Below are 27,186 nucleotides of genomic sequence, written 5' to 3'. Positions count from 1 at the left end.
TTAATACTAAAAACAGAAGTTTATTAAATTATATAACACCTGAAAAAGTCACAGAATCAGGTAAAAAAATCTGCAGTCATGAAAACACGTATTAAACACACTGCAATCTCTAAGTCTCATGGACCCCCTTGTGTTGAAGAAAGAAACTGCACATCTTGCCAAAGAAGCAATTTCAAGAGCGATGTCCTGCAAAGCCTTCTAGTTAAGACAGAAGAATCCCTCCTGTTTCATTTCCAGTAATGCACGGTCATGCATTGACGATAACAGACATATTAACATAAAAACTTAAAGTTGCATGCTGTGGATCTGTGCAGGATTTATCAAGGTGTTACTTGCTTTCCTAGTGGAGCAGAATCTTTCTGAAGATGTTCATTTGAAAAGATACAGGTGTGGGAAGCATTACAAAATAATTGCTTATATAGTCTGACTCTGATGAGCAGTAAATCCCCACAGAGAATAACATCTGAGTATAAGTAGCTACATTAAAACCTTAAGGGGCCTAAAACCCAAGCTTTATTAGTGAGAAACAGGCCCGTGCTGGGCAAAGTCAGATGCACTGTTCTATGATTTACACCATAAAAAATAGGAAGGCAATACATATACGGTTGTACCCATGCAAGTTCACAGAAATAAATGTTTTGCATAGGACCTGTTATGCTTTGCCTGATTAGAGACACTTCCTCAATGCTCAAGATTCAAACTGACGGACAAAAATCCCCATTAAAAGACAGTGCTTTAAGTTTATGTAATTAGCAAGATCCCCATTAATGCTTTTAGAACTACTCAAACAGACTGCCCTGCACCTGAAGTGTTTAAAAACCTCTGAATTAAGTGACTCAAACATCATCCCTCACACAGGACAGACAGAAGAACACACACGTATTTCTGAACAAAGGCTGGGTTCACCCTTACAGTCTTATGTGAAAAGCTGATAGGACAAAGGGATTTTCATTCTGTATGATCCCACCAGTTACTTAACATTCCAATCAGTTTCAGTTTCACAAGGCTTGAGAGCTCTTCCCCTTCCAATTAAATGCCTGCCCCTAAAAAGAAAAATTAACTATAAAACGTAGCTACTTTGACTGCAGTTGCATAAGTAAAAATTGATTAGCTTGTTGTTTAATAAGAAGTGACAATTGTTAAGGAGCTGCATTTTGGGTCAAAACTGAGAATTCAATCTGGGAAAAGAGCTGCTGACACTCTAAAAAAATTGGAATACTGATCAAAACGCTGAGAAGGATTATTAAATATCTTAAAAACGAACCCAGCCATGATGGTAGAAAAAACTTCAGAATATAAATATATTTGGATGTACAAGAGTAAAAAACCACTAAAAACAGCCACCCCCCTTGAACCTTACAACCTCACTTATCATCACGCACTGCAAACCTTGACACTGGCTTCAAAAACAGCTAACAATGTGCAAAATTGTGCATCACCACACATTTCTGAAGAGGAAGGTTTAAAAATGTCAGCAACCCTACTCAAATTCAGGCTGTTTTTAACAGCTCTTTCTATGCTTTTATTTAGTGGCATTTCTTTTTGCCATAGCCTCTCTGATTTGACGATCAAGTTCACTTACAATATGGTCCTCATGATTATACACTCCTGTTCTCAACAAGGTATCCCTCTCCTCCATCAGACGTGAGAGATAATCATCTACATTCTCATTTAATTTTCTGGTATGAAGACTGTCCACTTTACTTGCAGAATTATCTCTAACATCTTGAAACTGCTTTCTCTCCTCTTCTTGTTGCTTTAGCCTGTTGTTGATACAATGGAAGGGAACAGAGGATGAGTGTATTACAAACTGCTTTGCTTTTCATGAGAAAATCATACATCTGTTGAAATAATTAGTAAAATAGATGAATGGATAAAAGGTGAAAATTTACCTTGTATATATGGAAATTAAGGGGAAAAAAAACACATAAATGAGGTGTTAACATGATTGCTACTTTTCTTTAATACAACTGTAATAACTGCTACCAAAACTACTATTTTGATACTGCAAATGCCACCCAAATTACAAGGTTTCTATGAATGGTATTAATGCTGGCAGACAAAGGACAACGTTAGGCAGACCTTAAATCTTAATGTATCCCAAATAAGGATAAATATCTTTCACACCCCTTCCCATAATGCAGTTGTCTCTAGACCTGAAGGTTCAGAACAGACACAGACAAAAACCCTTGGTGTTCTACAACTACGACAACATTAAAACCAAAGCGCAGAGGCTTTAAACAAAGATTTTCTATAGAACAGTACTGCCACATTTTACAGATGTGCAATCTTTACCTAAGGGACACCAAAACACATTCTTCTACTGGACTGACAGCCAATTATAACTGATTTAACTGAACCTTTTCTTACTTGGAGGCAGAGTTCAAGACGAGAGGAAAAAGAGGAGTCTTGCGAGTGTTCTAATACCTGTTAAGTTCATTTCTGATATCCTCCAGCTCCTGTCGGTCTGTTTTCCCCAGCTCTTTTTCTTCTGCTGCCAAGTAGCACAACCTCATGTGCTCCAGCTCTTGCTGCTGCTTTTTAAGGCGAGCCATTGCATTTTCTTGCTCACGCTGATGTGTGAAAGGATAAAAACAACACAGTTAACTGGTTATATGTGAAAGTGCTTATTATAACCTGAGCAGAACTTTCAGGAATGAAATCACAGCAGTTAAGTTTCCAGTATCAGTAGAAATGCACAAGTTAAACAAGATGTCTTAGTTGTTGTTATCCACAATGCTGTAAAAGTATTACAACTGCAGTAAACCTATCCAGAGCAGATCACCTGAAGTCCAACCAAAGATATCTTTCTATTAATGAAACAGCAAAAGTGAAACAAACCTTCTCTACAAACACCATCTTCTGCTTTTTCATATAGAAAATTTGTGAAACTGCTCAAGATTCCCAGACTTTTTTCTTTTTTTCTTTTTTGTGGCTAAATAATATTTTAAATTACAGATTATACAAAACTATACATTTTTAAATAATGACAAATACATTAAATTACATAAGACACATAAAATGCTAAATAGCTGCAGAAAATTCCCATTACTGGCCCCACAATATCCAGCACCAAAACTTGAAGGACGACTTGCCAAGGTTGCAATTCATGTTGAATAAGTAAGCCCTGAAAACTTAGAACCCTTGAATCTTTCCTTTTACAGTTTTCCAGATGTGTGCAAAACCTTAGGTAATTTATTTGATGCAAATCCAACTACCCTACCTGTCCTAAAAGTCTGCTTGGTTCTAAGTTTGCTTTTTGCTCCAGTACCATGTATTGAGATGAAAAACTAGGGCTGGAATCCTCTATCATTCTGTGATGCTGTACAGTGTCTTAACAACAAGTGTGCTCTATTCTCTGCTTGTTCTCCCAGTCATCCTCAATTCAACCTCGAATACAAACTCAACACAGTCAACAAGGCCAAAATGACTAACTAGCAATTTGCTGAACAAATACTAGTAATAAAGCCCGCAAGAAGGAATCTTGCCAAGGAATTTCTACAGTTGATAGATGATAGAAATATATATATTTTAAAAAAACAGAAAAGCACTTGGGTGAGATAAGACCAAAGTCCTTCCTTTCCCATCAAGACTTGGCCGCATAGCGGAGGCACAGTCTCAGATTGAAGTAGGTCAGGTTTTATATCAGAAACCAACAAATCGGTACTGAAAATAGTAAGACATTTTTGCCAACAGACGCCTATCCAAGAGTTGTAGAGAAATCCAAACACAATGTTTTAAGACAAACTGGTCGTGTAGTCCACCGATTAAATTGATGCTGGCAATAACCACCTCCCGCCTCACCTCGCTTTTATTTATTTATTGAACTGAGTGGAAAAAAGACAACATTTGAAGAAGTATATTCTCTGAATACTCAGGACAAAGCCCTGTGCTAAGTTTTGAGAGCACATTCTTTATGTGGGACAACATCCCTAGATTTGGAGGGAAGTAAGGGATTAATGCTGGTTAATTTCTGATGGATCCTGTAATATAATTTAAATCATGCGCTCCATACTACGTAATAAATCTGAAATATATTTCCCAAAACAAGTTTCTGAGTCCTTCGAAAATCTACTGTATGTTGTAGGGAGCTAAAAAGATTTTGAGAGAAGGAACAATTCCTTATTTGCAGTGCTGACGCTGGTGCTGCTTTATGAGAAATTCAGGTACTGCACCCACTTTTGCCATCACAGTTTAATAATTCATTGTGTTTTTTCTTAAAACAAAGAGGAAACTGAACCGTATTTCACATGAGGATACAGAATTCAGCAGAATTTACTGTGTAATCTTCTAAGAAGACATTAATGAAACAGTACTAATACAGTACCAATAAAAGTAACTCCAATGTTTCCAGGCTTGTGTAACGTCTTCATTCTGTCCTGTCTTCATTTAATTAAAAAACAAGAACGTAACTGAATGCACCAAATGTGTACCTCGGTGCACATAACCTTACATATAAATGTACTTAAAGCTCTCTGACCAAAGCATTTATGTGGTAGTTTATTCTAATTCCAAAAAAAAAAAATGTGCTCTTACAATGTATCCTAAATTAGGGAACGTTTCAGATTATTCCTAATCACTTATTGAATCAGTCCAGCTGTTTTAAGACAGGGCAAGAGCTGCTGGAATTTTTTATTTTTTTTTTAATTATCATTTCTATATTCTGCCATCCTTCCCTTAACTCCCAAAAACAAAGTCAAGCCAAACAGTGCCTTAAAGCCATATAATATTAACCAGATCGTTTGCTTCATTGTTTTACTGCTTTTCTTCATTGGTTTGCACGCCTAGTATGGTCCTTGAGAACGAGAGTATTGTTTTAGGGCTGGCAGGGTGGGAACTTAAATCGTGTTGTGGAGAAACACTCGACATTAAATAAAAATTAGCCAGCATTAAGAAAACAAGAATTTCAATTACAATCAGGTTGTAAAAGAACCCCTCTGAGCCACCAGGTGCTTTGGTTAAGAGGCTCTTCAATCAAGGAAGCGCAATCTCTATTTTGCTATGGCTGCCTATAAATCCAAAAGGGAGATGTAAACATGCATACACTAGACTAAACAATGGCTAAATAGCGGCCACTATTCAATCTCCCACTCACACATACCATGCAAGTCTGTGGGAAAACTTACGATTGAAGCTAAAGAACTCAAATAAAGTTTTCTGAAAATAACCCAGAGCTGACAAGTCAGTAGGAGGGCCTGGATGGTTTCAAGGCACAGTTTTTAACCAGGAATCGGACCTCCAACTGTTTTCTCCTTTTTTTTTTTTAAAAAAAGCAAAGATTTATATCCCATCCTTTGCTACATTAGTCATAAATTAATCAAATTAATTACTGAATGGATAAGCAGGAGACTAGAGAAGATAGAGTGAATGTCAGCCAGCCAATAAGATCGACACTGTTTTAACTAAATGCATCAGTATTGGTTTGAACAGATCTGTAGGTCACAAAAACAATAAAAGTCTTAATTGAAAAAACATTTCTCCCACAAGGCTGAATACGCATGCATGTGCTTTGGGGTTACCACAGAGACTATCAGCTGCTGAAAGCGACGCTTCTGCTAGCTTTGGTGTTTGTTTTAAAACAGTGGGTTTTTTTCCCCCATAGGTACCGAGTTTAGAATCTAAAAGCTCTGCAATTTTGTGCAAATTGTTTAATTAATACCACAAACAGTGCTTGCACACATAAAAACAGGCACGTCTTGTTTGTGTAGGTCCCAACTAACATTAAAAAACAGGCCTGGAAACCTGTGGAAGCGATGGAAGTAACCTGCAGAAACACAGATGTGTAGCTACCTTGGTGCAGTGTCCTAAGCTGAAAAGGAGCGTGATAACTATTAGTGCAGAAGAAACAAAGAGGGAATAAAGAAGCTCGGTTACATTCAGGTGAAACCTATTTTCACTCAGCATTACAAACTGTGTTAAATCCAACTGCCTTCTATATCCTGTTAGGCATAGGTTACGTATACGCACATGTGCTTGAGGTTTGCTGTTGCTGTTGTTACCGCTAGCACCATGTTTCCAACATTCAAAGCACTGCACACAGAGAAGTTCAGGGCACTTTCTGTTGACAGTTCCATGCTTTTTTTTTTGTTTGTTTTATTTTTTTTTTAAAGCTTATGTAGTGCATATCTCATTATCCAAAACGTAAGGACAGAAATGTGTGCTAACAACTAGTTCCCAAGTAAAAGGAAACTTTTTAATTAAGGAAACATTGACTTTTATGGTTGCAAATCAGAACAGCATTTTACTAAATGCTTAGCCTGTAGAATTATGCTTCTTTAATTCACAAATTGACTGTACTAGGTCACCTTTGAGTAATGGAAATCTCTATTTAAACATTTTTTTGGCAATAGGCACAAAGCATTAGATCTCATTTCCAAGACTTACCAGCTGGGTTTTGTCATTAACATTTATTAACAATCTAAGATATGGCTTTCAGCGTCTAATCCTCACTACACAAATGTTTTGTATAGTTCTCTAGAGAGCTTTGGTGTGACAAATTACTGGCACAGATTACAGCCCTGTGGCTATTCACCAGAGGCAATGCAAAATTAACATGGTACTAATCCAATTTAAACAAGAAATTGGTCAAACTATGCGCAATTGCACAAATCATCTGAACGAAAGCAGATCTAGAATTCCTGAAGCAACACTTTCCAAATTTATATTTAAAACACAGTAAATGGTTTTTGATCAGCTCTGCTTTAACTTTTACTTGGCTCTTTAAATCCTTTATCAATAGACTAAGTTGAAGCATGGGAATATAAAAACATAAGAAAACACTTTTAAAGGGTTTGTTCTTTAGCATACAAGTTTTAAGAAGAATAATTCACAGCATACGCCAACTTATTTTTTGGTTCAGATTTTTAGGAAGGGGGTCAGCTGAAACCATCCACGTGTTACTAAATTTGGATCATCGTGTCCACTGTGATGAAACTTGTAATAAAATCTTAATGATGATTATACACAGTCAGTGTTAATCTGGCAAGCATCTTCCCCTCAATTCTGCAGGCATTTTTAAACACGGCTTTAAGAAAAAACAGCCTAAACATTTCATGGCAATTCAAAAAATCTTAATCAGAAAGACGAGATTTATTCGTCTTCTCTCATCTTGCCAAGAACAGCTATTTCAGAAACTGGAAAGGAAAATTCACGGCTCCTTTTATCAGTAGGCAAAAAAGGATCAATTTGAAGACAACAAATAAACATGACTTTTTAATGGCAATTACACAGCACGTTTACTGTCTTCAAAGTAAAAGAGGGATTACAAATGTAGCTATTAATTAGAAGAAAAAAGGCTTTTTTCCTGCTCTCCAAAAAACAAAAGTTCTGAGAAAAAGAATGAAGCAGGGACTATAATCCTTAAGAAGTAACATATTTCATATGTGAGGAAACACATATGAAGAGAGGTAGTAAAAGCCTTCTACCAAACCTGAGTTCTCTACGCTTTGGTCAGTGATGTATTAATTTGTCACAGCCAATGAACATGTTTGTCACTCTTACATATCGCATCTTAGCTCACTCATGTTTACTGTAATTCACGAAAAAGGTGATCACCAAAAGACAGGAGCATTTACATTCAGTGAGGAGTGTTACTGCTGCAAGTTTGAACTGAGTATTTTTAAGTTGCATACGTGTGACTGTATAAATGTCTACAAGAGCGCTGTCAAAACAACAGGTAAAAAAAGCACGCCACCGTGGTTTCAGAGATTAGGATTTCCAATATCAGGAGTAAAAGTTTTCACCCTCCGTTTCTTTATTTTTTCCCCTGTGATTTTACATCACATTACAGCATTCAACAAGCCTTGAACCACTGCTTCTATTTTTGGTTTCCATCTTTATTCTTTATTTCAGTTAAAACTGGGAATAGTTTAGACTGTTATTGACCAAGACAGCCAGGAAGGCCAAAGCTCTTTCTCTGAAAGGGAATGAGACAGAATGTTTCTTCTTTAAACCATGCCTGCTTTCAGCTAAACCAACCTTCTTCGCTAACCTGAGTTATGCTCTTTTCTGAATGCAACAAACTTGTATGACTTTTACTATTCTTATTTTTCCAAATAGAAATGTAGCTCTGAGCTTGAATTTAAAAAGATGAACAAAACACTAAAATGAGGAAAGCTGCCAGTAATTAATAGTTACCATAAATAGCTTCCAACACAGCACTAACTTCACTGTCTTGTATACTGAAAAAAAACCAACCTGCATACCTGTTTTAACCTTGCAAGTTCTTTCAAAGCCCTGGCCCACTGTTGTTTGTAGTGGAGCTTTGACTTGGTAGCCGACTCCAACTTTCTTTCAAGTTCAACCTAAAAGCAATTAAAATCATATCAGCTGAAGCAATAACAGCAGTAACAATCATTGAAAGCTGTATATATACAAAGGGTATGGTTTAAGAAAAGTGTTTATGTAGTGCAGCATACAACATCATCTAAAGCTGTTATATAATGTAACATAAATATTATGGCACATGAACATTTTCTTGTTTAAAACACAGCCTTATTTTTATTGGATAGCCATCTATACAAAAAGGAAAAGATTAGTTTTTAGCACTAAATCTACTGATGTAACCTTTTAAATTTAAGATTCTCAAATTAGTAACCTCCCCCCTCTACCCCCACACCCTCTTTTTTTTGTTGTTTAAGATTATGAACTTTAATTTAACAGGAATGCTGATGGACAAATCTTGCCTTTAAAAGGTGCATAATTTTTTTTTCTTTCTTTCCTGGAGCTGATGGAAGATGTGTTACATTCTTTGCTCTGAAGCAGATCTCTGTTCTGACCATATATATTTTTTTTAAAGCCTATGTATATGGTGGGTATCTCTGATCTTACTGTCTAAATCATAAATCTTATAAACTTCTTAAACTTTAAGAAAAATAATTTGCTGCACTTTGCAAAAAATATTCCAGTGTAAAAAGGCATGAAATGAAAACAGATATAAAATACAGAGCGTGGTTTCCTGAAAAATGAATCATTTCTATCAAAAATATGAGACAGTGATATTTTCTTCTAACTGGAAAAAAAAAAGCTATTTAGTATTAAATTTATGAAGATTTTCTAAAAAGCAAAAATAAGAAATCTAGCAAAATATTTTAGCTAGAAAGTTTCTGCCTGTACAAGGAGACATTTTGAATCATCTGCTAGCATTACTAGAAGCTGTTTGACCTTACAATAACATGCAGACTAGCTGCATAACCAAGAATCTTCTGTATGCTCTTTTCCAGAAGATTCTGTCAACAGTTTGACTCAAAACTCTTAAAAATTCCAGCCCCTATCTGTGCACAGATTATATTTTGCATTGAATATCTATCTACCTGCTGAGGGTATAAAGAAATCAGCTTGCAACAGTAAGGAGCACAACCTCTGTCCAGAAATATTAAATAAAAAAACAACAAACCACACAAAAACAGCACACAGTGAAATAACAGCAAATTAACCCTCACAAGAGATTGTCCCTTTTCATTTAATTTTATGAACAGAACACTCGGAGTCCGAAGTAGAAATGATGACAGTAGCCATTCATTCATTCACATAACTTTGTTTTTCCTGACGTGGCCTTTCTTCCTCTACAGAAGTAATGCCACTTTTAGTCTTATTCATCTATGAACATTTAGCTTGAGGAAACTGTTGGAAAAAAAAGTAAAAACAAACCAAAATGGACAAATCAACCAGGTTTGTGGGAGATTATTCTCTATCTCCCTCATCACTGATTGGACTGTTGTAATAGCTTTCAGAGACTGAGAAAACAAGGTACCTTTTCTAAAGTGAGCAGATTTATTTCTGATTGTAGCTGGATTTCTGGCTTATTACTTTGCTGTTCCTTGTATTGCTGGAACTCCTTCTCCAAAATTTTGTACTTATTTTCTGCTTCATAAAGCTACATTAAAAGAGAAACAAAACAGATACTGAGAGTTACGCAGTCATGATTAATGATACATTGGCAATGACATACACTAATGGTTTAATAAGAATAATTTTAAAGAGGATCTTTGCTCTGTACTAGAAAGAAAAAAAAAGAAACCAAGTCCTTCCTCATACAAAGGAGAAAGATTTATAAACACTGCTGTTCATATTTCTAAAAGAGACTTGCAGAAGAAACACAGAAGACAAAGCTATTTAGATGTACACACAACTTTTAAAGAAAGCCAACAATGGCATCTGCTATATGAAGTTATATTCCTGACCAAATTTCAGGAGCATAACTTGTTTAGGAATGTCTGGATGAGGAAATGACCAATATCTCACGCAGCCAAATAATGATTTAAAAGGCTGAAGCAAACACTCCCGTGACGAATGACTTAGTACTGTGTACCTCTGCCCTCTCTGTGTACTTCCAGACTTTCATGAAGATAACATAAAAAGAGCTTTGATTTTCTTTTTCAAACGAGTATTTTGAAAAAATTAAGCCAATATGAGGTTATATTACTTTGCTTCAAAAACTAACACAAGTCAAAAGCTTAACAGCTACTTTTTTCTGTTGTATGGATGTTATTAATAAAACAACTAATAAAAATGTTCTGTTGATAAAATAACAGTACAGAAGAATAAATGTTTCTCAGCTAGAAAATGCTTCAGAAGATTCATTCTTGTTACAAAGCCAACATTTATTATTTTATTAACATATCAATGCTGTAACTCTTTGGGACTCCTGATTGAATTGCCTCAATATTTCTTTCAAAGCCTTTTTTTTCACGGATGATTATTACAAATCATTATTTTTAATAGAATTTACATGAGAAAGCAACAAGACACGTGTGTAGTTCACTGCAGTTATTTTTCCACTTACAACCATGATAACTTTGACAATGAGATATTGTTTCTTATCAATACTTTTTAATAATTTTTAAAGTATAGTTGTAAAGCTATAATAAAGACATCAATTTATACAAACTTCAGCAATAAATTTAATCCTTCTTTAGTTCTAAAAGTTCTTTTTTTAAAAACAAAAAAGAAGTCTCTCATGAGACCTCAGGCTATTAAGAGAACTGCACAAATCTTAAAAAAAAACAAAGCAAAACCTTCATTTTCAGGAAATAAAAGTGATTCTTCAAAGCAGAAGTTTCAAAAATCATCTCATGTACATTCTAGGGCTCACCTCCAAACAAGTTAAACTCTACACTTATTTATATGCAAGAAGTATGAACAGATTTCCTTAAAGATGAATCCAACTTATATGCTTTATAGAACTGGCAATTTAATCCACAGTAGTACTTATTGAAAACAAATACCAGTGAAACATACTGAAAGCCATACAAAAAAGGGGTCCATGAGAACTGGTAGCAATAGGAACTTTGTGCTTGTGCACATTACAAAGGGAGTTATCCCATAGTGAGGCTCCAAAGTTACAAAAACAAGCAAAAACAACAACCCATCCATCCATAGAAACCAACCAAGCCAACCAACCAACCAACAAAACCAACCCAGTATTTTTTCTTTAGCAGTATATTTAAAAAGCATATCTGTATCATATGCAGAGCAAGTACTTTTGCCTCGTCCTGAAGCATGAGAGAGACTCAAAATAGTGGGAGCCACACAGATAAAGGCAGCCAGGAAGATCAGCAGAAGGCATAGGCTTCATAGAATGGAATACAAAACACAGTAGGATTCATGTCTGGAAGAGACATGCCTATGAAATTATAGGAGTGGCATGTAGCACGAGCACAAAAGCTTTACTCACTTATATTAAGCTACAAGCTTAAAAGGAACAAGAAATATTTTAAAATACACAAACTACAAAGTGAACTAAGCTGGATGTTGCACTGCTAGAACTTTTCTTCTTCTAAAAGGAATCAGATGAGCTCAAGAGGAACACGCTCATTGATGGCAGGTAAATACAAAATGCAGCCTCTCACTCAGGATATATATAACTCTTGATGGCAATCCTGGTTGCAGCAAAACTATATTTTCTACACTTGTCCCAGTTATTTTCTTTGCCTGAAATCCCACCCACTGCTGTAACTGGATGCCAGGTTAACAGGACCTTTGTTCTGATGTAGTGTATCTATTTTGAAAAGCAGTGAAAGACATTCAACTCTTATTAAGATTTAATCTATGTAAGATTCTAAATATGCTCCAAGACAGCAGTACTTTTACAGCTGCATGGAATTCTTTAACAGTCAGCAAGATGTAGTTGGGCTAGTCTTGTCATTAGTGCAATAGAAAGCATAAAATACAATGGAGTGTGGTGTAGGTTCTTCTGGTTTGAAGCACTGTTTTCAAAACAGAAGATCTCAACATCAGGATTACAGCTTCCCCACCCCAGGGGTGCTGAAAATAATCTTTTGCAACGAAAGCATAAAATGAATTGCAAAGTCAAGCTACCTAGACATTTTGATAGATGTTCATAGCTAAGAATTCATTAGAAGTTACTGAACTGTACGCTAAAGTTCAGATCGCAGCCACACGCAACATATGCTTGTAATCATAATTTGATCTTCAGCATTAAAAAAAAGTAAAATTATAACGACTGCATTGCAAAGTGGCCCTAACGTTAAGCAAGACTGACAGAGATGGATCTCTCCATGTAATTCACTGAACAACTGGAAATAAAGTATGTATTAACAAGCTGCCAGAATATGCTTGTCTCAATATGATTCCTTCACTGAACGTACTTAATCTAAGGTTTTATTGCTATTATCTTACAGTAAATGATGGAAGCAGAACATATAAATGGACGTACCTGCTGTTGTATACGAAGCTTGTCTTCTCCCAGCTGCTTCATTTTTGACCTTTCCAGTTCAACCTGGTGGGCAAATTCTTCTCTGGTTCGCCGCACAGAATCCTGTAAGTCCTGCTTATTTTGTTCATGCTCTGCTTGCAACTCCTTCTTTATTCTTTGAATCTTAAAAATGAGACAGTTGCATTAACCCACAGGTGCAGGATCTTTCCATTATTAGTCTATTAAAAATGCTACTATTTATTCATGACAAAATATTACTTTCAATTTTTAAAACTAAACAGAAATTGTATTGTTACTGAGACATAGAGCCACTTACCACAACCCTCTGGCTATGACCATCCAACCAACCCTCTGCCCTCCCAGTAGTCCATCCTTCAAATACATATTTCTTCAATTTAAAGGTAAAGATGTGGTGGAGGACCACAGAGTCATAAAATCCTTATAGTTGGAAAGACCACTAAGATCACCATATCGTGATCCAAATCATGTCACTCGGTGCAACATCTATTCTTTCCTTTATAATCCACAGGGGTGGTGACTATACTATTTCCCTGGGCAGACTGTTTCAATACCTCACTACTCTTTCTGAGACGTAATTTTTCCTTACATCCAGCCTGAATCTCCCCTGACACAATCTGTGGCCATCAACTCTCAACCTATCACTGTTACCTGGGAGAAGAAGCCAACTCCTGCTTCACTACAAGCTCTTTTCAGGTCACTGTAGAAAGTGATAATGTCTCCCCTGATCCTCCCTTTCTCCAGACTGAATGATCCAGTTGTCAGCAACACTTCTTAAGATGTGTATTACAGACCATTCACCAGATTTGTTACCCTTCTTTAGGAACTCTCCAGGGCCTCAACGTCTTTCTTGTAGTGAGGGGCACAAGACTGCAAACAGTCCTTGAGATGTGGCCCCACCAATGCTCAGAGGAAAACCTTGCACAAGTTCTTTGCCTTTCTTGTTAATTTTCACATCCCTAGCCAAGTTCACTTCCACCTGCGCCTTATGAAAAGAGTGACATGAGCTACAGGAGAAGAGACTGCTGGTTCACTAATTCAAACACTGCAAGCTACCTATGTTGTGAAACTGTTCTGAAGAAAGAAAAAAAGCTCTCCCCCACCCGCTTTCCACATTACTAGCTGAGGACTCATCTTGCTCCCTAGATGTGGATACTTAGTGAGATCCAGAAACAGTCATAGCTACCAGTTTCTCCCGTTATCTTCTTTGGTTCTGTCACTATTGAAAAATACGATAGAAATTCCATCAAATTCCTGCATAACAAAACGTGGACAATTGCAGCTCTTCCCAGCATTGCTTGTCACCTGGTTCACTGTTCATCTGGCAATTACTGCTTGAAATAAAGTATGCTTGTACACGTGTACAATGCTTAGCACAACAGGACACTAAACCTAATTGTGATATTGTAACATTATACAAATATCTCTACTAATTCTGTTAAGAAAACAGTATTTACAGTTCTATACTTGTTCAGCAAACTCTTGAATGTAGCAACTTCCAGTTCAATAAGCATGCACTGTTATAACAATTTCATTTTAAACGACCAGTGCTCATCTGTGTATCAGTATGAATGCAGCTGTTTTAGCTCTTGCACACAGATCACAAATTTGTCCATAAGAAAGCTTAAAAAAACCACAGCAACTGAAGAGGAAACTTGTAAAAGCAACTCATGCAATAAAAAATGGATAAAGTGACAAGAGACTTTTTACCTCTGATTCAGCAGTCAAAAGCTGCCGTTCTCGTTTATCTAGGTCTCTCAGGGTTTTCTGAAGCTGTTCTTCCAGAGCAGTATATTCTGCTACCTGTATTAAATATATGTATATGTACAAACACACAAACAACAGAACATTTCTCTTGTAATAACCATTAAGTTTTAGACAGCTGAAGATTTAAAATTTAAAACTTGTTGAAGTATTGATAATATCTGGTCTAGAAATTTACACAGAAAACAAATTTCCAGCTCTTAATGATGTTATGATAGAGAACCTTTATTTTATTAGAAAGAATATGACAGAAACACAGTTCAACATATTCCAACTGTACAGTTGCCTTTTTTTACTTTTAAAAAAGCCAAGTGAGATTAAACCCCCACCTCCAGAGAAAGCCAGCTAACTAAAGGGATGCCTAGGAAATATTCTGTCTAGGTAATATTAACAAAGGTAGGCAATGTAGAAGTTTTCCATTGGTATTAAACAAACATCAAATTATTTTTGTGACATTGCTTTTCTGCACTGTTGTGGCTAAGTACATATTCAGTATTAAGCTGTGAGAATTTACCATGGACTCTTTGTTGTAGTTACAAAGTGGTTTATCCTATTACTATAAAAATTATAATGAGACTTTTCAGCAACTAGTTTCCATACCTTTTTCTTCACTACTGCTTCTCTCTCTTCATCTCTTTTCTTCCATTCTTCTGCTAGTGCTTGCATACGGGCCATTTCCTTCTTTTTAAGCTTTTAACAGCAAACAAACAAACAAAAAGTCCCAGAACAGAAACCCATATCAAAATTGTTGATAGCACAATTTAGAGAGGCAACTAACAGAATTAAGCCTTTAACACACCAGTTTGCTGTAATTTATGGTATGAATTTTACAGTGAAAGATATTACTTAGCCTTACAAATGAGGTGCAAAGTCAGCCTAATTTTGAAAAAAAGATCCCAAGTAAGACAAAGTGGATTCTCACTCTATTAACTTGCATGGGATTGCAATGACGCCTATCCTCACTGTCAGAGGAAACGTTTATAGGATGAGCAGAATGGTTTCAAGTGTACAAAGACAGTGGTGGGACTTGACTGAGAATAAATAATTGTAGAGTTAATACTTAACAGTAATTATTTGCATCTTGAACACCTCCTGCACTTCAGAAACCAGGAAGGGAAATCGATATTTTAATATTTCATTACACTGCAACTACTTTATCGTTTCATAATAATCAATAATTAATATTCTGCTTTTAAGGGTAAGAAAAGATACTTCTGTACATCTCCAACGCTTTAAAGCATATGAGCACAATGCATCTCTACAAACAATGGGAAACCTTATGAAAAAAAAATACAATTACTGTTCCTTCGACCAATTTTGCCAAAGCTTCTCAAGGTGGTTGCGTTATTTAGAAAGTAGAAAAGTAAAAACCTGATTTTCAAAAATGTCCTCTTGCATTTCCTTCCATAATTCTAATTCCAGTGCTGCTTTGTATTCAAGAGTTTCTCGAGGCTCTGGCTGTTTCTCTGAAGCACAATGATGCCGAGTGTGAGTGGCATGCCGCTGCTGGCCAGCACCTACACACTGACATAACAATGGGAATTTAATTGGGAAAAAAAACAACTTTGGAATGGACTGTTTGGGGAAAAGGGCCAAGATAAATGCAAAATTTACTTGAGAAGAATCTGACACCATAACTTCATGGATTTTCACAAGTCCGTAGTCCTCCAAAGTGATGGCATATGAAAGCTCCGCGATTCTGGTGTCTGACCTGAAAATTACATTAGAATATTATTTTAATTAAGACAGACTTAAAAAATACAGGAAGTGAACTGTATGACAACATGTAAGACTGTGAAGTTGAAGAGCTATTTGCTAATGAATTGAACATGTTAAGATACGTGGCAAAGTTCTGTTAACCTTCCAAAAATTAACAATAACTTTCTAATTAACCACAGTATAATAAGACAGCTAACTTATCACTTGTGATAAAGTATCCTTGGATTCCTACAAAACATGCTTCAGCACAGACAACTGACAGCTTTACATCCACTTACAGACAGACCTTATTGTGGTAAATAACTGACTTCAAACACAGTGAGAAAGTGTCCAGAAAACAAATATATTAAGAAACTAATTTGAAGCAAGTTACAGGTTCTGTCCAAACAGAACAGTTTACTCCTGGCTGTCTTACCTCTAAACTCAGACGAAATGCAGTAAACAAAAGTAGTTTTCTGCATAGAAAGATGCTAAGAGAAAGAATACACAGATAAACCATTTAACTGAATGTTATCACTAGTATAATGTGAAAACACATTACAACATAGACCTGTAAATGGTCAGAAACAACATTACCATGTCAGTTATAAACTGAATAATGATGTGAAGGCAGTGAAACTATCACTTAAAGCCTAGATACTGTGATTCACAAGAAAAAGCCACAGGAATTTACTTAAGCTATTCCCTTGGGGGAAAAGCAGGGCTATTTGTACATTTCATAAACTAGCATAAATTACTGCATTGAGTTCCTGCAGCTTTCTATCAGTAACTGACTACAAAACATCATTCAAGGTAACGGACCTCAGAAACATAATTAAGGTAGATGAATGTATGAGTCTAAAATGAACACTGCACCAACCAGTGCAAAAAACCAGACAAGTATCAGAACAGCAAAATGCACAGCTGACGACATTTTGAGAACGCCATCTAGTGGTTAAATATTGTGCAAAAAGGAGGTTTTATATTAAATGATTAAAAATCATTTGTGAAAGCATTACCCTTGTGTTCACTGAGATCAACTCTCCACAGAATCAGGCCACAGGCATAACCAGATTTCATTATCAATCACACAGGAAAGGACAAGGATCTAGACACTGTCTATTGCAACAGTTCACAATTTCAATCAGGGTTTAAGATAGAACCCACTGTAAATTAACTTTCTCCATGTATATGAAAAAGAATGTCAGTCTCTCATATAAGCAAACATACACCTTCAGAAACATTAACTAAAACGACTGCTCCTTCTGATGCACTCAAGCAGAAAACACTGTTATTATCAATATAAGCCCTCTGTGGATGGTCCTCCTAATTTCCAAGGTCAGTTGTGCTGAAAACATACTATGGACAAACAAGGTTTTCACAGTTCTTACACAACTTACTCATGAAGGTTCCTCAGTAATGTTTTCTTGTTTTTTTTTTTATTTATTTAAATTGGCAGTCCACTCTGAGTTCTGTTAATAGTCATCATTCTGTTTTAATTTCGTATTTCTCCATTTCATTTTTTGATTTATTATTCTCTAGAGCTCTTAGTATGAAAATGACCGAGTTAATATATCAACAGTATAATCACAGAATTACAGAATTATCAAGGTTGGAAAAGACCTAGAAGATCATCTAGTCCAAAGTAGATCTAGAAGATCATCTAGTTTAAGTACCTATGCACTGAGAAAAATATGTAGGAGTTTCCAAGGGCAAAACAGCCATAGAAGACCTACACAAAACCTACCTAAATATCTGATTTCTAAGACTCAGTATATCAACATTTCTTATTTCCTGCTTTTATCATAAAAAAACATAAGAGCACTGCAAGTAATTGCTGAAAGATTAAAAAAAAAAAGATTACATGTCTTAAGCATATTCTCTACTATAGGGTCACTAGCGGAGTTCTGTGAACAAAACACAGCTTTTACAAAAAAGCCTCAATTTCTTCCATTTAAAGAAAGGTTTTAAAACTAGAAAGCAAAATGGCAAACAGGAAAGCTGACCATTGTGGAGGGAAATACTAAAGAAATAATTCTTCAACGACTGCTACAAATAATCTTTTATTATTACCCTTGTGCTGCTGTGACGCTGACTGTCTCATTGAAAGTCTGACGCCAGCACTGCTCACCGCTGCCACCCAAGAACCGTGTTTTTTCTGAAGTCAAAACATTTGAAAGCTGAAGTCTTGCAATCCCTAGAAGCAAGTCTTTGGCTGTTTTATCCTTGTGCCACAATTCAGCCAGCAGAGGTAGTCTGAAACAAGAAAATGATCCTCATGTCAGTAATCAACACACAAGAGGAGAAAGACCTCGTATAACTTGTCACAACAGTCAATGATAAAGGCTTACTGCCTTTCACTCAGAGGAATGACATTCATGGGACTGGTGTATTAAATACACATTGATACTAGCATTTTTATTCTACGTTCTCAAACTGAAGACCTTCAGTAAAGTATTAGAAACTTTAGATGCTAATTGCAATGAAAAATACAAAACACATTCAATATAATTACAACAGAAAGAATGAAAATTATCACCTCAGAAACGTGTCTTGAAGCTGATGAGGTGTAGTTGCAAAGTGAAATACACAGTAGGACTGGGGAAGAAAAACTTCCATGTTCTTTCTGATTTCTATAGGTGGGCTTGTCATAATAGGCGCTGCACTGCCAAAAAAGGGGTAGGAGTACCTAATAAAAACAAAACCAACAGCAATCAAGTAACAGTTTAATAGATGTGATTTTTATTTTTTATTTTAATTTTCAGAAAGAAAAATTAACATTAGTAAAAACAGCACAAATACATGCAATAGCAGAACTTAACTCCGAAATACTGAGGATTTCTCATTTACTTCAGTACTAATACAGCTTCCTTTGTATTTGCTGCTATTTTGACAAAAAGCTTTCACAATTCATATGGACGTTCAGAAACATGAATTTTGCTACAGTAAAATTCTATTTCTCTGCACACTTTATAAAATAATTGAAGAAGAATTAAGTACTATACTATATGTAATCGTTTATAACTAAAACAAGTTCAACCACAATAACTGATAAAGTACAAATACACTCAGTGTCAGAAACACTTGAAAATTTAACTCACTTTTAATGCTTTATGTTTATAGTGCCCACAGTTCAATATACCAAAAGGAAAAATACATTCTGACCGTGCACTAAAAGTACTGTGCCAGCAAATTCAGGGTCTGATAACCAAGAGGCCAAGAACTCACGGAACTCTGATTTGCTCAAACTGAAAATGCCAATTTATTTAGTATTACAAAGCTGTAAATTAACATTAACATTTCATATTCCAGTATCTGTGAACTTCTGAACAATAATTTTAAGGAAATCCTAAAAAGAAAACAAGCTGATTAAAAAAACCAAAACACTGGAAGAGTAAAAAAGTAAAAATCCTAAGCTAAAGAAAAACGAACTGAATACCCAGATGAGGGATTTTAATTGGAACTTCATCACTGAGTTCTTATTTCTCTTATTCTCAACTTCTCCCTGTGCCAACTTGTGCCCCTGGAAGGTTACATTCCAGAAGCACCCCCATACTTTTCCTTCATATTGCCAACAGGAACAAACTGATCTTTACACAGATGTTCCAAACTAGCACTGAGGCTTTGTATTTTCGCTTGAGGCACAATGTTCAATTATCCAACAACCTGTCTTTTCTCCCAGCACGAGTGTTATGTACTGTCTTTAATGCTCTCAGAAGTTTAGTGATGGACTAGTTGAACATCCCAAAACATTCAGCTAAATGAAAGTAAAATTCATCAGGCAGAATATCGGTAGCAATTATTCAGAATAATAATCACTCTATTACCAAGAACAAGATAAACCAAAGCAAATCATACCTTAAAATGCAGTTTACTGGAAAACCAACTTCCAGACCACGTACACTTCGTAAGTCTATTGAAAAGCAAAAATGGTGAGAGGCTGCTGGAATGAGAATTTTCTGTGCTGATACAGTCTCAGAACAGCCAGACGCACTCACAGAGTTGGGCTGAGGTGCAGCTACTGGGGCATCATCTGCTGAAATCACAAGAAAACAGGCACATTTTTAATAACTTATTCTGCCCTGAACAATGAAAACACTGAATATATGGCTCAGTTCTTATACAAGGGCAAATAGCTGACTTCCTAAATGATTCCAATTCCTTGTAGTGTAAACTAATACCACAAAAATTAGCCACTGTAATTTACTGCTTATAAAATAAAGTAATATAAAATTAAGAACAATATATTTTTGAATGATATTTTTCTATTTCTTAAAGCTGTGTGAGTGTATTTTATTGGAAGAAGTCTGAGCTAACATGTAAGATACTGCATCACCCTGTAGAGCCAAGGGGGATACCATGTAATAGTTGCTAGACAACTTGAGGGCATGCAGAAGAGGTGCTTTTACAATAGTAAATGTGTGTATATTTTATATACACACACATATATATACATACACACACTTTTTCCTTCTGCTGGCTTATGGAGCAATGTTTACATTAACACTAAAAAGGAAAAACTTTGGTAGTTCAATATCAGCTGGTCAGCATAATGTGGCAATAAAATTAAGTCTTCTGAGCTTCTTAGTTAACAGATAAAGGCACTGAATTGCTTTGTGCAATTAGATGGATGGGAAGAACAGTAAGGCTCTCACAAAGAAGAAAACATAAAAATGCATACAGTCAACAGTTAAAAATCGTTTAAGTTGCTACTATATTTAAATTCCATTCTATGTCCTGATTTTGGTAAGTTATTCTGCATTACTGGAATTGTACAGACCTGATAACAGCAGAGATTTTGCACTGCTCTGTGATCTGAAAACTGGGAGCTCTTCGGTGTACTGTTTGTTAACATCTTTACAAGACTCATCCACTAGCCCTGAAAGATAATGGTGAAATGGCACGTTTTTCATCTTGCCAGAGCACTACGAAAGTGTTAACTACATATTCTTAACCACAGATTCAAAGTGGTTTTATAGGTCATAAAAATGTTAATACACTTAATGTCAAAGGATATAACCACTGCTCTGCTAAGACCCATGAGGATTAAAAGCATTTTTTCAGAAAGAGCAGACAAATACTGACAGCAAGATTTTCTCCTACAGAACACAGTTTCTTCAGGATCAGTATCTCTTCTTTTAAAAATCTTATTTTAAAAATTCTGCATTTTCCTTACCTTTCTGTTTAATACATTTGAGTTTTAGACCACTAAAACTGAAGAAATTGTTTTCCTCATGAGTTCTTACCAAACCTCACCATTCTCAGACTCAGGTAATTTCAAATGTTTCTGGTATCCTTTCTCAAGATGAAGACCATTCATATCACTCACAATCCAGACACCAACAAATCCTCAATCTGAGCAGCACTTACTCTCACACTATCATTTATCTTGTGTAAATAATTCTTACTTGCCAAAGATTTATTACCCCAAATGTGTAGTACGTAACCCATAACTGTGCCTGGCAATGAGGAAAAACTAAAACAAACAAAGAAAAAACCCACATACATCACATACCAGCTTCCTTTAGCTCTGTGCCTTTTTCACACTTCAGACTTTCTGCTTCACTTTCTGTTGCTTCATCTTCTATTAGAGAAGAGTGGTCAGCTTGAGATGGGACATCCTGGGATCTCTGCTGCAAAGCCTCGCCACCAGTAGGTGAAAGAACTTTCTTCTCTGGTTGTTTAGGTTCAATTGGAACATTTGAAGGAATCAAAGGCTGAATGAAGTGATATGGTATTATTACTGATCATGGCTTGAGTGTAAATGTATTTAACTGTCAAATATTACTTAGAAATATTTTTTCTTAAACATGGAACTGTGCAATGATATCTTAACTATTAGTAAGTTATACCTGAACATTTAAGCACTCCTTTTGCAGAATTACAGATACCCCAACAGTAGGAGCCATATCCAGAGGTAACTGTGGCAGATTTTGCTTAGCTCTGTTTGGTGGAACAAGGACAAATGTTCCTTCAATTGCTACTGGGTGTTGTTCAATCTCCACACTTCCCTTCTTTAGTAGTCCAGACAGGGGTATTCCAGTGCTTCCAAGGGACTGGTCACCACAGCAAAGATGAATCTGCATACATACAGAAGTATCAGGAAGTAAATGCCATATGTATTTTCATATATATTTTAAAAACTCTATTCTACCCTCAGAAACACTGACTTACTTGTAGTCACTTAATGAGTGAGATTAATTCAGATAGACTGAAGCGCGAGACAAGTGCAGATCACTATAAATGCTTTCAGTACCCTCCAAGGCACAGCTGAAGGCAAGCAATATCCCATAACAGCCTAAATATGGCTGTAGCATTTTAAAACACCTGAAAAGCTGGGGGAAATCCCAGACCTCTCTTATTATCCACACACTGTGCTGAAGGCAGTGATTTTATCTGAGAGATACAGGAGCATGGGTTGTAGATTGGTCTGCTTTCAAGAAGCCCCAGAGCTGAAAGCTCCTGGGGATGCCACAATAGCAACATTACCATTTTGTAGCAGTATCTTCTCTCATGACATACAACCACCAAATTATGCTCTAAGTCACCATGTTAGAGATTGCACTCTCTGTGAGAAGGGAAACTTGCTAGTGTTTTCCTCATTAGCATAAAAATTAAGTTATATTTGGCCAAAACACTGTAATGTAAGGAAGTCTGGGGGGGAAAAAATTTAGTTTCAATGCAAGCCAGATTCTATTTCTTTTGTTTTCAGTATTTCATTTATTTCCATTCACATTTGAGAAGAAACAGCTTACCTGCAATTTTGACTGCGCACAAAAATAAACTTGAAGGATATCAGCTGAGCTGCGTATTCGAACAGATGCTCTTTCTGGTTCAAAGTTTGGATTAATCAAATCAGTGAAAGGTTCATTTGTTACATCATTTCCCAATAATGAGTAGTAGAAAAAAAACTCAGGCTGATGCTCAGGAAGCTTCATAGTACTAGGAACTAACTAAAAGAGAAAAGAATAATGCATCATTACAATTTTACTGACAAAAAGGATTTTGATCCTTCAACTGTAGTTTAACATGTAAGTACTACACAGAGTTTTAAAATTTCAATTCAATTAATATTAATTCAGTATAAGAGCAGAGCTATTTCTTACAAAAAAACAATAAAAAATAAATCTAAATAGAAATGAGCTGTAGGATGGCAAAGCATAGCGCAATATTTCTTCAGAACTAAATGGGACAGAAAACATACCTGTTCCAATTGTGTGGCAAATGCAATGGTTACAGACAAAACAAAGTAGTCTCTACAACACTCTGCTGGTCCAATCTGATGATAGCCCTCTTCTTCGTTCAGGACTGGTACAAGAATTTTAGGATCTAGTCTAGAAAGAAGGGTAGACACTAAGAGAAAAGAGACAATTAAGAAATAAGTTACAATCTTTCCACATAGATAATAAAGAACTTGATGTCTGGTTTCAAAGTATTTCAGCATAAAACAAATTTCCAAGTGTAAACAACTTTAATTACAAAGGTGTTGTGCTTGGTTTTTTTAATTATTTTCTACTCAGGGATCACATATATCAGTTTGAACACCTCTAGAAAGAATACTAGAGCGTTCTTAATATTGAAGTGATGTAGACTTTAGCTCATTAGGTTGGAGCCTGTTATGCTCCTGCTTCTTTGACTCATTGAAAGAGATGAAAGGCAGTAACTGGACAGGTCAGACTGTCCAGATGTTGATGAAGTATGATGCTTCACTTTGCAGACCTTTAGAATGTCTCATTTGAAGAAGCTCCACCTGAAGTCTTCAGTGCAAAAAACACCAGAGACTTGCACTATAGGTTTGATAATTATGTAGAAAGCAGACAGGAAGGCACTGCTTTAAGCCTCACACAGGAGTAAGTGTGACTACAGTGTGCCAAGTGCTCTATGGCCACTGCTTCAAATCTGTCAGCCTCCACCAACACCAACTTACTCCACCTCCAGTTCCCTGACTTTGTATCTTTAAAAATGAGGTAAATGATGGAGTAAAGAAACACAACAACTATTCAAGAATGAGCCCTTTAAATCATTTACCAGTTACCACTACACAGCACCAGTAATTTAACTAAGTCCTAACAGATCTTGATATATTTAATTCTTTAACTTTGAAAGGAATGCAGAAGAGAATCCAGACCCAGAATTACTGCCAACAGTTAACTTAGAATAGATCAGCAGATGTTACAAGGTGAACTTGTTACTAATGATAAACCTGAGCTCAAACAACATGTTTGCATCAAGCAATACACACCCGAAACAGGAACATCTTTAATTCAGAGCCAATGGTATTATTTTACTTACCCCTCCCTTCTCTAGGGGGTGCCTCCTTTGCTTTAAAATCATCAACTGGTGCTTTGGAATCAGTTTCCAACACAATGCCTACTTTTATTTCGGATTTAAATTTAGTGTACTTGTTACTTAGCAAAGAGTACCATTTCGGTGTCTACAAAATCAGAAACAAAAAAGCAAAAAGCATTTCCAAAAAGGCAAAAATGATAAAACACAGTAATAGATAACAGACCTGCTCGAGCAATTCTACCTTACTGTTCACAGAAAAATACCTTTGTGTTTATTTGCAAAGACATGGTCTATTTTGAACACACTAAATAACTCTACAGAATCATTGCTGGAAGAAGAGCTAAACATACTCTCTTTCACTGATTTACACAGTCAGCAGTAGGGAAGCAAAATATAACATGAGTCTTCTAATTAGAAGAGAGAATGTTTAAATTTTCAATTAAAACAGTCCAGACTATATTACATGGATTATAAATTTTAAGTGCGATGTCAAAACATTAAACCAAGCTCATATCATGACCCATGTCAGAATTACACCCTGATCAAGCACAACATGAAATTCCCTCATCAAAAATCTATATAACAATCATGATTTCTCCTGCTTTGTTAATTGTCCAGAGCTTCAGAACACCTCAGACATTTTCCATAGGAAAAAAAATTAACTTCACTCTCCAAACTACCTTGTTTTCTCCTTTTCCCCAGCTGACAAGTCATATCTATCACCATATCATGGCTAAACACGGTGATTAGAAACATTCCAATCCTCAAATTCTGAAGTGTAAGAATTTTTTTTTTTAATCTACATTCTTGGCTTTTTCATGTTGCACAGCAGGCTGTGTAAATATTTTTCATTCCAATAACATTAACACAAAACTACTTTCATTTGTTCTCTTTAAACAAAAAGTAGTACTCATAGTCCTTCTAAACAACCCAAAAATTAGATCTCTGCCTTAATTCAAATTCTATTGTCAGAGCACTGTTTTGTAAACATCAAAATGTAAAACTTTATGCCCAGAAACATACCTGTTTCTTTTCCTGTACAGCCCTTAAATCAAGCACAACGTAGCCTATATTCTCTTTAACCGAAGACAGAGGGTCCAATGCAAAACACTGGAGTTTGATGGGTGTACGCTGCAGCCTGTAAGAACATCTCAGTTGAAATCCAAAATGTAAAAATTAACCCCTGCAATTAGGTCACAAAAAACAATTGCTGGGATGAGGTGAATGGGATGAGGTTCACAGATGCCAAGTGCCAGGTCCTGCACTTCAGCCATAATAACCCCATGCAGCACTATCAGCTTGGGGTTGAGTGGCTGGAGGACTGTGAAGAGGAAAGGGACCTGGGGGTGTTGGTCAATGCTCAGCTGAACATGAGCCAACAGTGTGCCAAAAGGCCAAGAAGGACAACAGCATCCTGGCCTGTATAAGAAATAGTGTGGCCAGCAGGAGCAGAGAGGTGATCATCTCTCTGTACTCAGCTCTGGTGAGGCCTCATCTCAAGTATTGTGCTCAGTTTTGGACCCCTCACTGCAAGAAAGACATTGAGGCCCTGCAACGTGTCCAGAAAAGGGCCACAAAACTGGTGAGGGGTCTGGAGTACAAGTCTTATGAGGAGTGGCTCAAATTTATTAACAAATTTATTTCAGGCTTCGCTTTCTGCTGTTACCTGTGCTGATGAAGTGCTTTTCGATCAAGTTCCCAGGCCAATTCAGTGGCAAACTCTGGCTGATCAGTATGCTCCACAGGATCAGTAGCCAGCTGTTCTCCATCAAACTTTGCTTCAACTACAAGCATGTGCTTGGGTCGTTTTGGAAAACAGCGTCCTGAAACAGAGTGTGATTACCAGTCACCACAAACAGAACAAGTGAGCTCAGATCCTTATTGCAAACTAATTACAATTTTTATTGTAATTGCAATATTGTAATTGCAAACTAATTACTAATTACTCTCCTACATTAAAATCACAGAATCACAGAATCACAGAATGACCTGGGTTGGAAGGGACCTCAAGGATCATGTAGTTCCAACCCCCCTGCCTAGCAGGGCCACCAAACATACACATTTACTAGATCAGGTTGCCCAGGAGACCCCATAGAACCCCATAGAGACCCCATAGACCCCATAGATCCCCACAGAGACCCCATAGACCCCATAGATCCACATAGAGACCCCATAGATCAGGTTGCCCATGGCCCCATCCAACCTGGCCTTGAACACCTCCAAGGACGGGGCATCCACAACCTCCCTGGGCAGCCTGTTCCAGGGCCTAACCACTCTCCTAGTGAAGAACTTCCTCCTAACATCCAACCTAAATCTTCCTTCTTTTAACTTAAAACCATTTCCTCTAGTCCTGCTATTATCAGCCCTTTCCAAGAGTTTACTCCCCTCCTGGGTGTAAGTTCCCTTCAGGAATTGAAAGGCTGCAATGAGGTCACCCCACAACCTTCTCTTCTCTAGGCTGAGATAACGTTCCTCTGCTCATCATTTTCTGCTCTCCAATATCTTGGGCCCCACTGAAGGAAACAGGCTGCAGAGACAGGCAACAAGCCAGCAACTACAGCAGGGCTGAAGCTTTAATGGCTTACCTTCCAGCACAGCAACAACGATCAGCAGTCTGTCTGCAGCTCTGGACACCATCGTGGGTCCGACCACAGCGCTGCCACGGCGACAAGCGGCAGCCCCGCCACCACAGCCCGGCTTCTCCCGCTCCAAGCGCCGCGCTGCCGCCTCACAACGGCGGC

At 36.7% G+C, this 27,186-nt stretch overlaps 1 protein-coding gene across 3 annotated transcripts; it reads right to left on the bottom strand.

The window, feature by feature from the left end:
• On the bottom strand, positions 1-27,183 carry CEP120 (centrosomal protein 120). Of its 3 annotated transcripts, none has more exons than XM_015850071.3 (21): positions 27,031-27,183; positions 26,112-26,268; positions 25,469-25,583; positions 24,449-24,590; positions 23,361-23,509; positions 22,912-23,109; positions 22,009-22,236; positions 21,672-21,873; positions 20,937-21,035; positions 20,015-20,192; positions 18,696-18,845; positions 18,230-18,412; positions 16,073-16,169; positions 15,830-15,982; positions 15,059-15,148; positions 14,405-14,497; positions 12,677-12,838; positions 9,752-9,874; positions 8,205-8,303; positions 2,428-2,573; positions 1-1,763 (listed from the first exon to the last, which is right to left on the bottom strand). In XM_015850071.3, exons 1-21 carry the CDS (start codon positions 27,080-27,082, stop codon positions 1,523-1,525), a joined length of 3,057 nt encoding a protein of 1,018 aa, XP_015705557.1. In that variant the 5' UTR covers positions 27,083-27,183; the 3' UTR covers positions 1-1,522. The 3 variants fall into 3 exon arrangements, with proteins under 3 accessions (XP_015705557.1, XP_015705559.1, XP_085385947.1); XM_015850073.3 differs by having other exon boundaries at positions 20,015-20,189; XM_085529821.1 differs by lacking the exons at positions 24,449-24,590; positions 26,112-26,268; positions 27,031-27,183.
• Between the last annotated feature and the right edge of the window lie 3 nt (positions 27,184-27,186).

Source organism: Coturnix japonica, chromosome Z (assembly GCF_054131305.1).
Source record: "Coturnix japonica strain WE chromosome Z, WE-NBRP24, whole genome shotgun sequence".
Taxonomy (NCBI): Eukaryota; Metazoa; Chordata; class Aves; order Galliformes; family Phasianidae; genus Coturnix; species Coturnix japonica.
This window is presented reverse-complemented; position numbering and strand designations above follow the sequence as displayed.

Excerpts from the sequence above, each read along its gene's own strand:
- CEP120 (XM_015850071.3), bottom strand. The coding sequence starts at position 27,082 with ATGGTGTCCAGAGCTGCAGACAGACTGCTGATCGTTGTTGCTGTGCTG. Across the intron at positions 18,413-18,695 it reads CTTCAAGACACGTTTCTGAG|ACTACCTCTGCTGGCTGAAT; the intron begins GTGATAATTTTC and ends TTCTTGTTTCAG. Across the intron at positions 8,304-9,751 it reads ATCTGCTCACTTTAGAAAAG|GTTGAACTTGAAAGAAAGTT; the intron begins GTACCTTGTTTT and ends AATTGCTTTTAG.